This window comes from Sebastes umbrosus, chromosome 23 (assembly GCF_015220745.1).
Source record: "Sebastes umbrosus isolate fSebUmb1 chromosome 23, fSebUmb1.pri, whole genome shotgun sequence".
Taxonomy (NCBI): Eukaryota; Metazoa; Chordata; class Actinopteri; order Perciformes; family Sebastidae; genus Sebastes; species Sebastes umbrosus.
In genome coordinates, this window is record NC_051291.1 from 13,113,388 (window position 1) to 13,128,574 (window position 15,187).

At 37.5% G+C, this 15,187-nt stretch overlaps 1 protein-coding gene and 1 long non-coding RNA gene across 2 annotated transcripts in view; one reads left to right on the forward strand and one right to left on the reverse strand.

Annotated features, from left to right (window-relative positions):
• Positions 1 to 7,035: 7,035 nt before the first annotated feature.
• Positions 7,036 to 12,102, forward strand: LOC119482829. The gene is made up of 4 exons (XR_005205554.1): positions 7,036 to 7,121; positions 7,840 to 7,936; positions 11,713 to 11,893; positions 12,040 to 12,102. It is a non-coding gene; the product is annotated as an uncharacterized LOC119482829 (long non-coding RNA).
• The window catches only part of snd1 (staphylococcal nuclease and tudor domain containing 1), a 220,349-nt gene continuing 214,761 nt past the window's right edge, over positions 9,600 to 15,187 (reverse strand). The window contains exons 23-24 of the mRNA XM_037760706.1: positions 14,425 to 14,469; positions 9,600 to 10,599 (exon numbers count right to left, since the gene is read on the reverse strand). Of these exons, the coding sequence (XP_037616634.1) occupies positions 10,534 to 10,599; positions 14,425 to 14,469 (111 nt within the window). The 3' untranslated portion in view covers positions 9,600 to 10,533. The remainder of the gene's footprint in view (positions 10,600 to 14,424; positions 14,470 to 15,187) is intronic.

A 15,187-nucleotide genomic window follows, 5' to 3' on the forward strand; every position in this document is an offset into this window, starting at 1 on the left:
AAAAAAAAAATACAAATAAAAATTTGTCTGGAGCCACAAAACATTTGCAGTGAGGTATGGGGCCACATTGAGGGGAAAATATTTTTTGATTTTGAGAATAAAGTTACAACTTTACGAGAAAAAGTCATAATATTATATAATATCGCAATAATACGAGAATAAATATATATATATATATATATATATATATATATATATATTTTGTTGCCTAAAATGTCTCTTTTGATAGTAAAGGTTGCTGACCCCTGGTGTAGTGTGTAGGGGCCGGTGTGAACTTGGTCCTCTTGGCTGTAGGGGGCGCTGCTGGTGCAACAGGAGGAGGAAGAGGTCACTGGAGAAGACGAAGAAGAAGCAATCAGTGTCAGGTGTGCTGTGTGGAGTTGTTGTGGAGTAAACATGGACGTGAGTAACTGCTGCATGGAAAATGTTTGCTGAAAGTTGCATGGAAGATGGAGAAGATATCATCTTTGCTAAAAAGAGGAGTCTCGTTCCCCCAAAAAAAGATGAAAGTTGTCGATAAAAGACAAAGTTGTGCGTGATGGACAGACTGCAGCCATGTGTGCAGAGAGTGCAACCGACTAAAGCGTCCGACGGCCCAAGGAGGAGGAGGAGAGAGGGCTGCTGAGATGAAGACGCACTTTCCACAGTTTTTGAGTGAGTTAAAAAGAAAGTTAAACTCCTGTTTTGAAACGTAAGACTGCTGCTTGGTGGTGTCGTTTGTGCTTTTATATAAACAATAGCATTATGGACATAATGGGAGTTTGCTGAGCAGAGAGCTGCTGCATTATGTCAACAATTGGTAGGCAATGCGTCACAGCACTTTTAAAACGTTATGGTAGGCTACAGTATGTCATATGAAGTCAGAGAACATTGTCATTAAAAAGTCATAGTATAGTATGCCATGAAATGTCATAAAAGTCATAGTATAGTATACTATTAAGAAGTCATAGTATACTGTAGTTACTATGACCCTTTATGGCATACTGTAGTATATACTACAGTATGCCATAAAGGGTCATAGTATAGTATGTCATAAGATATGATTAAAAGGCCATAGCATAGTGTGCCATAAAAATGCAATAAATAAGTCATAGTATAGTATGTCATGTAATGTCATGAAATGTCATGAAAAGTCATAAAAAAGTCATAGTATAGTATGTCATTAAGAAGTCATAGTATAGTATGTCATGTAATGTCATGAAATGCCATAAAAAGTCATAAAAAAGTCATAGTATAGTATGTCATTAAGAAGTCATAGTATACTGTAGTATGCCATAAAGGGCCATAGTATGTCATCAGATATCATAAACAGGCCATAGCATAGTGTGCCATAAAAATGCAATAAATAAGTCATAGGAAGTATGTCATTTAAAAGTCATAGTATGAAATTAAATTTCATAAGTCATAGTACTGTATGCAATGACATGTCATTAGTCATTGTATAGTATGCCATTAAGAAGTCATAGTATACTGTAGTATGCCATAAAGGGTCATAAAAAGGCCATAGCATAGTGTGCCATACAAATGCAATAAAAAAGTCATAGTATAGTATGTCATGAAATGTCATGAAATGCCATAAAAAGTCATAAAAAAATCATAGTATAGTATGTCATTAAAGACGTAAAAGTCATAGTATAGTATGTAATTAAGAAGTCATAGTATACTGTAGTATGCCATAAAGGGCCATAGTATAGTATGTCATCAGATATCATAAACAGGCCATAGCATAGTGTGCCATAAAAATGCAATAAAAAAGTAATAGTATAGTATATCATTCAAAAGTCATAGTATGAAATTAAATTTCATAAGTCATAGTACTGAATGCAATGACATGTCATTAGTCATTGTATAGTATGCCATTAAGAAGTCATAGTATACTGTAGTATGCCATAAAGGGTCATAGTATAGTATGTCATCAGATATCATAAACAGGCCATAGCATAGTGTGCCATAAAAATGCAATAAATAAGTCATAGTATAGTATACCATTAAGAAGTCATAGTATACTGTAGTTACTATGACCCTTTATGGCATACTGTAGTATATACTACAGTATGCCATAAAGGGCCATAGTATAGTATGTCATAAGATATGATTAAAAGGCCATAGCATAGTTTGCCATACAAATGCAATAAATAAGTCATAGTATAGTATGTCATGTAATGTCATGAAATGCCATAAAAAGTCATAAAAAAATCATAGTATAGTATGTCATTAAAGACGTAAAAGTCATAGTATAGTATGTCATTAAGAAGTCATAGTATACTGTAGTATGCCATAAACGGTCATAGTATAGTATGTCATCAGATATCATAAACAGGCCATAGCATAGTGTGCCATAAAAATGCAATAAAAAAGTAATAGTATAGTATATCATTCAAAAGTCATAGTATGAAATTAAATTTCATAAGTCATAGTACTGTATGCAATGACATGTCATTAGTCATTGTATAGTATGTCATTAAGAAGTCATAGTATACTGTAGTATGCCATAAAGGGTCATAGTATAGTATGTCATCAGATATCATAAACAGGCCATAGCATAGTGTGCCATAAAAATGCAATAAATAAGTCATAGTATAGTATACCATTAAGAAGTCATAGTATACTGTAGTTACTATGACCCTTTATGGCATACTGCAGTATATACTACAGTATGCCATAAAGGGTCATAGTATAGTATGTCATAAGATATGATTAAAAGGCCATAGCATAGTGTGCCATAAAAATGCAATAAATAAGTCATAGTATAGTATGTCATGTAATGTCATGTAATGCCATAAAAAGTCATAAAAAAATCATAGTATAGTATGTCATTAAAGACGTAAAAGTCATAGTATAGTATGTCATTAAGAAGTCATAGTATACTGTAGTATGCCATAAAGGGTCATAGTATAGTATGTCATCAGATATCATAAACAGGCCATAGCATAGTGTGCCATAAAAATGCAATAAAAAAGTAATAGTATAGTATATCATTCAAAAGTCATAGTATGAAATTAAATTTCATAAGTCATAGTACTGTATGCAATGACATGTCATTAGTCATTGTATAGTATGCCATTAAGAAGTCATAGTATACTGTAGTATGCCATAAAGGGTCATAGTATAGTATGTCATAAAAAACGTCAACAAAAGTCTCAATATAGTATGCCATAAAATATCATAAACAGGCCATAGCATAGTGTGCCATACAAATGCAATAAAAAATTCATAGTATAGTATATCATTAAGAAGTCATATTATGTCATAAAAAACGTCAACAAAAGTCATAGTATAGTATGCCATGAAATGTCATAAAAGTCATAGTATAGTATACCATTAAGAAGTCATAGTATACTGTAGTTACTATGACCCTTTATGGCATACTGTAGTATATACTACAGTATGCCATAAAGGGTCATAGTATAGTATGTCATAAGATATGATTAAAAGGCCATAGCATAGTGTGCCATAAAAATGCAATAAATAAGTCATAGTATAGTATGTCATGTAATGTCATGAAATGCCATAAAAAATCATAGTATAGTATGTCATTAAGAAGTCATAGTATACTGTAGTATGCCATAAAGGGCCATAGTATAGTATGTCATCAGATATCATAAACAGGCCACAGCATAGTGTGCCATAAAAATGCAATAAATAAGTCATAGTATAGTATGTCATGTAATGTCATGTAATGTCATGAAAGTCATAAAAAAATCATAGTATAGTATGTCATTAAAGACGTAAAAGTCATAGTATAGTATGCCATTAAGAAGTCATAGTATACTGTAGTATGCCATAAAGGGCCATAGTATAGTATGTCATCAGATATCATAAACAGGCCATAGCATAGTGTGCCATAAAAATGCAATAAATAAGTCATAGTATAGTATGTCATGTAATGTCATGTAATGTCATGAAAGTCATAAAAAAATCATAGTATAGTATGTCATTAAAGACGTAAAAGTCATAGTATAGTATGTCATTAAGAAGTCATAGTATACTGTAGTATGGCATAAAGGGCCATAGTATAGTATGTCATAAAAAACGTCAACAAAAGTCTCAATATAGTATGCCATAAAATATCATAAAAAGGCCATAGCATAGTGTGCCATACAAATGCAATAAATAAGTCATAGTATAGTATGTCATGTAATGTCATGAAATGCCATAAAAAGTCATAAAAAAATCATAGTATAGTATGTCATTAAGAAGTCATAGTATACTGTAGTATGCCATAAAGGGTCATAGTATAGTATGTCATCAGATATCATAAACAGGCCATAGCATAGTGTGCCATAAAAAAACAATAAAAAAGTAATAGTATAGTATATCATTGAAAAGTCATAGTATGAAATTAAATTTCATAAGTCATAGTACTGTATGCAATGACATGTCATTAGTCATTGTATAGTATGCCATTAAGAAGTCATAGTATACTGTAGTATGCCATAAAGGGCCATAGTATAGTATGTCATCAGATATCATAAACAGGCCATAGCATAGTGTGCCATAAAAATGCAATAAATAAGTCATAGTATAGTATACCATTAAGAAGTCATAGTATACTGTAGTTACTATGACCCTTTATGGCATACTGTAGTATATACTACAGTATGCCATAAAGGGTCTTAGTATAGTATGTCATAAGATATGATTAAAAGGCCATAGCATAGTGTGCCATAAAAATGCAATAAATAAGTCATAGTATAGTATGTCATGTAATGTCATGAAATGCCATAAAAAGTCATAAAAAAATCATAGTATAGTATGTCATTAAAGACGTAAAAGTCATAGTATAGTATGTCATTAAGAAGTCATAGTATACTGTAGTATGCCATAAAGGGCCATAGTATAGTATGTCATCAGATATCATAAACAGGCCATAGCATAGTGTGCCATAAAAATGCAATAAATAAGTCATAGTATAGTATGTCATGTAATGTCATGAAAGTCATAAAAAAGTCATAGTATAGTATGTCATTAAAGACGTAAAAGTCATAGTATAGTATGTCATTAAGAAGTCATAGTATACTGTAGTATGCCATAAAGGGCCATAGTATAGTATGTCATCAGATATCATAAACAGGCCATAGCATAGTGTGCCATAAAAATGCAATAAAAAAGTCATAGTATAGTATGTCATTCAAAAGTCATAGTATGAAATTAAATTTCATAAGTCATAGTACTGTATGCAATGACATGTCATTAGTCATTGTATAGTATGCCATTAAGAAGTCATAGTATACTGTAGTATGCCATAAAGGGTCATAGTATAGTATGTCATAAAAAACGTCAACAAAAGTCTCAATATAGTATGCCATAAAATATCATAAAAAGGCCATAGCATAGTGTGCCATACAAATGCAATAAATAAGTCATAGTATAGTATGTCATGTAATGTCATGAAATGCCATAAAAAGTCATAAAAAAATCATAGTATAGTATGTCATTAAAGACGTAAAAGTCATAGTATAGTATGTAATTAAGAAGTCATAGTATACTGTAGTATGCCATAAAGGGCCATAGTATAGTATGTCATCAGATATCATAAACAGGCCATAGCATAGTGTGCCATAAAAATGCAATAAAAAAGTAATAGTATAGTATATCATTCAAAAGTCATAGTATGAAATTAAATTTCATAAGTCATAGTACTGTATGCAATGAAATGTCATTAGTCATTGTATAGTATGCCATTAAGAAGTCATAGTATACTGTAGTATGCCATAAAGGGTCATAGTATAGTATGTCATAAAAAACGTCAACAAAAGTCTCAATATAGTATGCCATAAAATATCATAAAAAGGCCATAGCATAGTGTGCCATACAAATGCAATAAATAAGTCATAGTATAGTATGTCATGTAATGTCATGAAATGCCATAAAAAGTCATTAAAAAATCATAGTATAGTATGTCATTAAAGACGTAAAAGTCATAGTATAGTATGTCATTAAGAAGTCATAGTATACTGTAGTATGCCATAAAGGGCCATAGTATAGTATGTCATCAGATATCATAAACAGGCCATAGCATAGTGTGCCATAAAAATGCAATAAATAAGTCATAGTATAGTATGTCATGTAATGTCACGAAAGTCATAAAAAAATCATAGTATAGTATGTCATTAAAGATGTAAAAGTCATAGTATAGTATGTCATTAAGAAGTCATAGTATACTGTAGTATGCCATAAAGGGCCATAGTATAGTATGTCATCAGATATAAACAGGCCATAGCATAGTGTGCCATAAAAATGCAATAAATAAGTAATAGTATAGTATATCATTCAAAAGTCATAGTATGAAATTAAATTTCATAAGTCATAGTACTGTATGCAATGACATGTCATTAGTCATTGTATAGTATGCCATTAAGAAGTCATAGTATACTGTAGTATGCCATAAAGGGTCATAGTATAGTATGTCATGAAAAACGTCAACAAAAGTCTCAATATAGTATGCCATAAAATATCATAAAAAGGCCATAGCATAGTGTGCCATACAAATGCAATAAAAAAGTCATAGTATAGTATATCATTAAGAAGTCATATTATGTCATAAAAAACGTCAACAAAAGTCTTAGTATAGTATGCCATAAAATATAGTCCCAGGGCCATAGCGTAGTATGCCATAAAAATGTCATAAGAAAGTCATAGTATGGTATGCCATAAAAAATTAGACCTGCACCATATGAGTAAAATCTGCGATGTGCAATATCATTGGTCAGTATTGCAATAAATAAACAAATATTGAAGTGTGCGTATTAGATATATTAATGTCAGCCTGGTTGTTTTTTTAAATTCAGAACCGGATTAGAATTGAATATTTTCAACATAAATGGGCTAAATGTTGTTTCTAGAGCAGCAACAGTTAATGTTTACAACAGCAAAGTCACCATATAAACTCATTAATATGGCTCTGGAAAACAATCTAAAATGTTGATAAAATAAATCATATTCCTGACATCAAAATACTGAGTGAAGTTTAAAAAGAATGAAGAACACGGACATCAGTCACTATCATTCATCCTGTCCTCTGTCCTCCCTCTGATGATGTGAATCACTGCCTGCAGGTACCGCCAGAGAGGAGGGGCTGCTTTGTCTCGGCCAGCTGATTCGTTTACAAGAATTTTAAGGTAGGAGAAAAACTATGCAAAACAGTTAAACATACAGACAGCTTTTTTTAAGCCGAGGGTTACATTACGCATATACTTTATGACAATAACACGGAGGCTCTGCAGTCTGCACCAAGACCTTGTCAACAACAGTGCATCACCACTTCACTCCTTTTGTTCCACCCTTCACAATAAAATCCTCGGACACATACACTAGGAAATTAAAGTCATTCAGAGCCTTCACTGAAGCCGGTTTTCCACCAAAAGTTCCCGGGACTTTTAGCCCCTGGAACTATTTTTCAAGGAACTAAAAGGTTCCTTCAGCTCGCTGTTGTCTGCGTTTCCAACGCGGTCTAAATACCTGCAAAGATTAGGCAAATTCATCCGCTGACGTATGAAAAAGCAACATCACATGGGGCGAGGGCTGCTGGTTGTCACAGCTGTAAACTCACTCTGCAGCCTGCAGTTCAGTGTGCCCGCCTGTTTCATCTAAAAAAACTGAAAAAAACAGCTTTGTCTCACTGTGACGATATTTACTGCTACATAGTATTTATGTACATACACATACATACTGTACATACACCAAACTTTACTCAGACACAAACATATCTGAGCCTAAGGCATCAACACGACCAAGAAAAGGTTGCCATATCAATTAAAACTGGTCAGCTGACCCCTTAATAGTCTGTGGTTTGATATTTTGTCATATTCCACTAAGTGTTTATCTGTTCCTGTGCAGGACTCCAGAGCAAAACTTCCACCTGCTTGAGCAGATTGCTCCAGACGGCACCAAAGAGGACGTTCCACGGATGGAGGTGGACATGACTCGTCTTTATGTAAGTTCCTACGGCAATAGCTATATGCATCCTTCTTATCTTAAGACGGCAAAGTGTAATGCTGTGTGTATGTTGTTTACCTTTAATATTAAGTATTATATTAGTCAGACATTACAAGTTAAATAAGTAATGAATTCCTACAGATTTCCCACAGTACATAATCACACTGAGAATCAAAGATTTAAATACACACACATTGGTTTGTCATTGAAACTGAGCATTAACTAACGTCCATTTAAATTTTAATCGGACATATCGTATTGACTTTTGGCGTTACGTTTCTGACTGAGGGCTAACCGCTTTGGCAGCCGTTGTAATCAACATAGATTTTGCATTGTTTGTACATTCTTGTTGACTATACTAGACCCCTACAGAGTCCGACCACCTAATACCATTATTACATCACGTATTAGTATAAGATTTGATTATTATCATCACCGGTTATGAAATGGGTAACATTACATCAGACATAAAGTTATGTGTGATTTGACTTGGGGGGGATTTGTGTCTGTTTGGTTGACATTCTGGAGAGCGTTCAAGTTATGCGAGTCCCTCTTGATGGACGATGCCAGACACTTTTTCCTTAGCGATTCCTCAACAGGTATAACGTTAATATAAAACAGGAGACTTGGATTGTTATTAGTACAACCAGTCACACAGACGCTCTTTGTATGTCGGGCAGGTGAACATTAACATTAGACCACTGACGGCTCTCTGTTAAATATCATGTTGCTGGTTGCTAGCTAACGTTAGTGGTTAGCCCTCAGTCAGAAATAATAATACTAAAACTAATAATATTATTATTTCTGACTGAGGGCTCACCGCTAACTTTACGTTAAGTTAGCGACCAGCAACACGCTGTTTAATAGAGAGCTGTCAGGTGGTCTAATGTTAATGTTCATCTACCCGACATACAAAGAGCTGCTGTGTGACTGGTTGTACTAATAACAAGACCAAAATCCAAGTCTCCAGTTTTATATTAACATTATACCTGTTGAGGAATCACTAAGGAAAAATTGTCTGGCCGCGTCCATTAAGAGGGACTCATGTAACTTGAACTCCGACCGGAGTGTCAACCAACCAGACACAAATCCCCCCAAGTCAAATCACACTTACCTTTATGTCTGATCTAACGTTAACCATTTCATAACAGGTAATAATAATAAACAAATCTCTGCAGGGGTCTAGTATAGTCAACAAGAATGTACAAAATGCAAAATCGATAGTGATTACAACGGCTGCCAGAGCGGTTTTGCCCCCTGAATGCGCACGCACCCAGTAATGTTTGTACACAAGAAACCCGTCTATAGTAGGTCGAAAAAAGTCATAGTATGTCATAAAAACAGTGAGAACAGAACAGATAAGCAGAAGTAAAGCAATTTGTACAGTTTTAAAGGTGAAGATTAAACTAGTTGAAGCTGGCTTCTAAACATTTTCTGCATTGCTAATTTCCAATTAATTTTAAAAACTGATAACCTTTTAGTCAAAGGCCTTCGTCAAGAGTATTTTGTTTTACATTTAACAAACCTTTTATCTGCGTAGAAGTGCTCTTCTTTATTGGAAAAAATGTTTCACTAAAATCAAATATCCAAATTGTGAGTAGAACTGAGTCGGCACTTGTACCAAGGTCAAATGAGTTGAGGAAAAAAAATAAACAAAACACTTTTAGTTTGCTTATTTTTATTCAGCAGATTTTTAATAGAATGCAAAGGTCCATTACGTGGAAACAAATTCAAACACTGTTTCTGCTGTGGCATACAGAGACAGAAAGAGAAGAGACTGCCCAAGACAGGATCATAACCATTATTAGAATGTAAACTTTACAGAAGGAGATAGAGAGATGAGAAAATGCCAAGTGATGGCATCCGTTTTTACTGGTCATAAAAGTGTGACTAAATGACAAATACTCCCCACAAAAACATCCGCAAATGTCATCACACAGATATACATTGAAGACAAAAATAAACTCATCCTTTTTTTTTTTTTTGTCTGTGTGGCTCCACCTACAGTATTTCTCTAAAATAAATCCATTTACACTTTTCAACATATCCTCACATTTACATGAAATTCATTAGGGAAGCATTTGTTTTGCAAAAATCAAGCGTCTCCCCCGAACACCCAGTCCCTTCCTGTACAGAGGGGGGGATTGGGCTAGAGCATTAGAGAGCAAAGAACATGATTGGCGGAAACACATACGTTAAGTATCATAATTATTATCATTCACACAGGAAGTCTGCTGAAAAGGTAACATGGCAAAATAACACAGATTGGCAATAGTGCAGGCTGCTTGAGCTGGCAGTGGGCCATTACGAACAAATTAAGGATGACTGGAAAGTGATTCTTGTATGATTATTTATTCATTTAGCAATGCTAGCATGCTCTATTTGGAGCTACGGGGGCTAGCTGGAGAAAAAAATAAAGTATGAGCAGAAGAGAAGTCAGGACTGGAGGGATGAAATGTCAAAAAAGGAGGATTGAGTCAATGCTTGTTTAGATTTTTTTCTGTCATCTGTCTTCTGTCCAATGCGTCATTCGCCGTCCATGGTGGTCTTTGGAATGGTGTTGATTGGATGGTCGGTTTTGTGTATTTTCCTTTTTTAACGCCTGTAACCGAACTCATCGGCATCGTCCGCGCGGAAGTCGCCATAGCGCCAAATGTTGAGCTGAAGGGGAAGACGGAGACAGATTTTATTGACCATAATGAAACAAATAACCATAAAAAGCGGTTATGTTCCCAATTGCTTTGAATGGGGCTTCAATAACCTCTCTTGCACATTACATGTTTAATGGTTAGGAGGGAAAAAAAGAGTGGGAGGGAGACAAACATTCACCATGCCATGTTGAAAGTTAGATCACTGCTTTCACAGCCCAGTGCGAAGGCCGCTGCATCATCATCATCATCATCATCGCCATCTAATCCAACTCTTTGTGCTTGCCCATCCAAGCTGGAGGCCCACAGTGCCTCAAATACCACCCAGTCTATTACTTCTCCTACTCCATTACATTCACATACCCGTAACGCCTCATAAACCATCACATGGGTTTCCTAGCTAAATGCCGCCTTTATTACAATGCAATTGGCAGAGTGTGTGTGTGTGTGTGTGTGTGTAGTTTGGAGCAGTATCCAGTATGGTATTAGTTATTTAAATGTGATAGAGATTGTGCAGTCTGAGGGGTGTTTGTGTGTGTTCACAAGGCTCTGTGTGGGATGTTTCTTTTTTGGCTCTCAGAAGCATGTGCGCTCAGCTGTTAATGCTATGATTCATGGCTAATTAGCGACAGTGCTAATTAGAACTAGTTATTAGGATGAATGAATGAATGAAGCCATTTGTACGTATTGCCATTTCCCAGTGTCTCACTCCACTACCTTTTTTTTCCCTCCTCCCTGAAAACATGCTAGTAACTACAATTGTGATTAGATCCAATTCCACCTCTGACTGGCTCATTGTCTGAGCATACTGCATAACCACGGGGCGACTAAAAGAGCACAGGGAGGGATTTTCAGCCATCATGGTTGACATTTACATGAGTAAAAACAAAATAGGATCCAAGTGCTATCTATGCAAGCTCAAGGGGGTTCTTGTGAAAGGCACCTCGGATCTGTACAAACACTTTACTGTCAAAGATTAAATAAAACAAAAGTGATCTGGCCTTTACGAGTACATTCCCAGCTGGGGGAGTTGTAGGGTGCTTAAAAAACACTAACTTTATTAGGTTTGTCATATAAATACGGGTACATGCATGAAATTGACCTTTGCATTTAATCTCATCCTTAGGAGCAGTGGGCTGCTGTGGGGTCTCGCTCAAGGACACTTTGACATGCAAACAGGAGGAACCAGGAATCAAACCTCGCAGTTAAAAGACGACCACTGAGCTACAACCCCAAAGCTGGGAGGAAGGTAGAGTGAGGAGTGAGGTGGGAGAAAGGTGGAATGAGGGAGGGAAGAGGGAGGAAGAGTGAGGGAAGAGTGAGCGAAGAGTGAAGGGAGAGTGAGGTAGAGGAAGGAGGGAGGTAGAGGAAGTAAGGTAGAGGGAGGAGTGAGCTAAAGGGAAGAGGGATATGGAGGGAGGAGGGAAGAGGGAAGGAAGAGGGAGGAGGGAAGAAGGTAGAGGGAGGAGTGAGCTAAAGGGAAGAGGGATATGGAGGGAGGAGGGAAGGAAGAGGGAGGAGGGAAGAAGGTAGAGGGAGGGAGCAGGGAGATAGAGGGGAGGTAGAGTGAGAAGGGAAGATACAGGGGGTAAGGTAGAAAGGTAGAGGCAGGAGTAAGGTGGAGGGAGGGGGAGTAAGGAGGGAGGGAGGAATGAGGAAGGAGGAAGTAAGGTAGAAGGAGGAGTGAGGGAGGGAGAGCTAGGGAGCTAGAGGGAAGGTAGAGGGAGGAGGGAAGAAGTTGGAGAAAGGTAGAGGGAGGAGAGGATAGAGCGAGGGAGCAGGAGTGAGGAGGGAAGGAAATAGATTGAGGAGGGAGTAAGGAGGAAGTAAGGTAGAGGGAGGAAGGAAGTAAGATAGATGGAGGATAGAGGGAGGAGGGAGGTAGAGTGAGGAGGGAAGAAGGTAAAGGGAGGAGGGAGGGAGGGAGGCAGAGTGAGGAGTGTAGATTGAGGAGGGAGGAAGTAAGATAGTAGTAGTGGATAGGTAGTGGGAACTGTAAGAGGTTAGAGGAGAGAGGAAACTAAGGTAGGAGGTAAGAGGAGGGAGAGAAGGGAAGAGGAAGCTGTAAAGAGGTGAGAAGAGAGATAGGAGGGAGCTGTGAGGAGGAAGCTGAGAGGAGGGACCTTGGAGGGTAGGGGGAGCTGTAAGGAGGGAGGGTAGAGGAGGGTAAAAGGAGCTAAGATGAGGGAGGAGGGAGCTGAGAGGAGGAAGAAGGGATGTGAAAGGAAGGAGGGTGGCGGGAGCTGTGAGGAGGGTAGAGGAAGAGAGGAGAGGGGGAGCTGTAAGGAGAGAGGTGAGAAGAGAGAGGATGGAGGAGGGAGCTTGAAGGAGGGAAATGACAGAGAGGTTAAGGTGAGGGAGGGTAATGGGAGCTGTGAGGAGGGAGCTGAGAAGAGAGGTAAGAAGGGAGGGTAGTGGGAGCTCTAAGGAGGAAGGTGATAGGAGAGAGAGGGGAGCTGTAAAGAGGGAAAAGGGAGCTGTAAGGACAGGTGAAAAGAGAGAGGAGGGAGCTGTAAGATCAAGGGGTGAAAGGAGGGAAATGACAGAGAGGTGAGAGGAGGGTAATGGGAGCTGTGAGGAGAGAGGGAAGAAGTAAGAGGAGGGAGCTGAGAGGAAGGTGGAGAGAGCTGTAAGGAGGGAGCTGAGAGGAAGGAGTTGATAGGTCAGACAGAGGAGGAGCTGTGAGCTCCCATGAAGTGATTGTACTCCTGCTGCGTAAATGTCAAGTATGATGGCTGAAAATCCCTCAATCAGTTAAACATAAAAACATGTGAAAATGGGGTCCAGGTTGAAAAATACCTAAGTTACCCTTTAAAGAATTAGTCTGCTGATATTCTTTGTATTTGTTATTGTCCAAATATCCCATTAAAACAACCACAAACATCAATATGTTAGTCTGTGTCTCAATTTCTGACTTCCCTAAGCGATCTGTGTCTCTAAGCCCCAAGCCCATTGGTTCCACAGAGGATACACCTTTCTTTAAAAAGGTCACAAACACATCATCATTTCACCGAACAGCTGGACACTGTAGTTAATAGCAAGTGTTAGTCAAACAGGAGTAAATAGAGCATTCATCGGGGACTATCTACAGCGGCAGATTTGGCATGCTAATAAATATTTACGGCATCAGGATGGTGATCGACACAGTTAATAGCATATTACTTTAGACTTATGAAGGAACATTTAGAGAAATAAGCTATATCAGGCTTTGACCACACACTCAATACCTGTTAGTTAGATCAATTCATTGTTAATTTAGTTTGACAATAAGATAAAATATAAAATATCACTATCCTTTAAACACAGATTTGCTTTTGTACATTGACAATGAATACATTATTTACGACCTCCATTATTAGAAACTTTCATGTACTTGGTTTTTAAATTTCTGATGCTCCTTTTTCTATTATTTTGCTGCCAATTTCTCTCTGACTGGCCTCAAATAAAGTCATTTCCACTGGACAATGTTGTGTCAAAGCTCTGTGACTTGACTCATCTTAACGCTGGTGTGTTATGTGCTGCCTTCTATTCACTACACACGTCCCCACCCCCATTTTCACAGTATGGACCTGCACAGACTGTGGGCACCAATCCATATGGGACAATGGTGACTGCCAATGTTAACGTGTCGCATCTTGAGAGAGAAAAGCAGCAAAGAGAAAAGAGACTTTTCTCTCTGGTAGTTTGCGCAGAAAAAGTAATTAGTGTTGTAATGTATTCTTGTTTTGGCAACATTAGATTTCTCACTGAGACACAGTTATTAGGAGGAGGAGGAGACAGAGAAGCTGATATAAAGACAGAGGGAAAGAAAAATGGAGAGGGGTTTTGGATGACTTACCCTGGCACTCTTGGCAGATTCTTGACTGTTCAGGTACTCCGTCACCTGGGGAAGAAAGAGAGGAGCCATGAGTATATCACATCACTGCATCACATGTTGGATTTTAAAGCATTAAGGTGAATCAATACATCCTTTCATCCCACTCTGCCACTGAAGACACTTGCTCACCGTCCCAGTTAACACCGCATGTAAGGAACACCGCGTTCTCCAAAGATCAACGGGATCAAGATAACACATAAGACACAGAGCGGTTGTGTCGCTTCACGGGACATACGAATATGTGAAGGAAGCATACGGAGCGCAGGACGCGCCACATTACGGCTCACTGTTTGGGGTCATTGCTTTATCCGCCGTGTTGCAGGGCATCACTTCGCACTTCATGCTACAACTCACACTAGCAAAAGCCACTGGAGATGAGAGGCTCTCATACCCCATTGTGCCTGCTAGCCCCGGGCCAACACCTCCCTGGTTTGTAGCAGCAATTTATAATCAAGTGCATTCAAAGGACGCCTTAAGGGAGCTACTAGCTAAAAGGGGGGTGAGCCCCAAGTTGTACCTGTGTTTCATGTTGAAAAATCAGAGCTCTCTTGTACGGTCGTAAACATGTTAGACGGAAAAGAACAGTTATTCATTGTATTTCTGATGTTTGCCAATACTATCCTTTATAGAGCTAGACTTTTTAAAAGAACAAATGATACACTTGTCCTCTTACAAATGAAATTTCATAAGCAATAAAACGCACCCTTGCTCAATTCAATACACT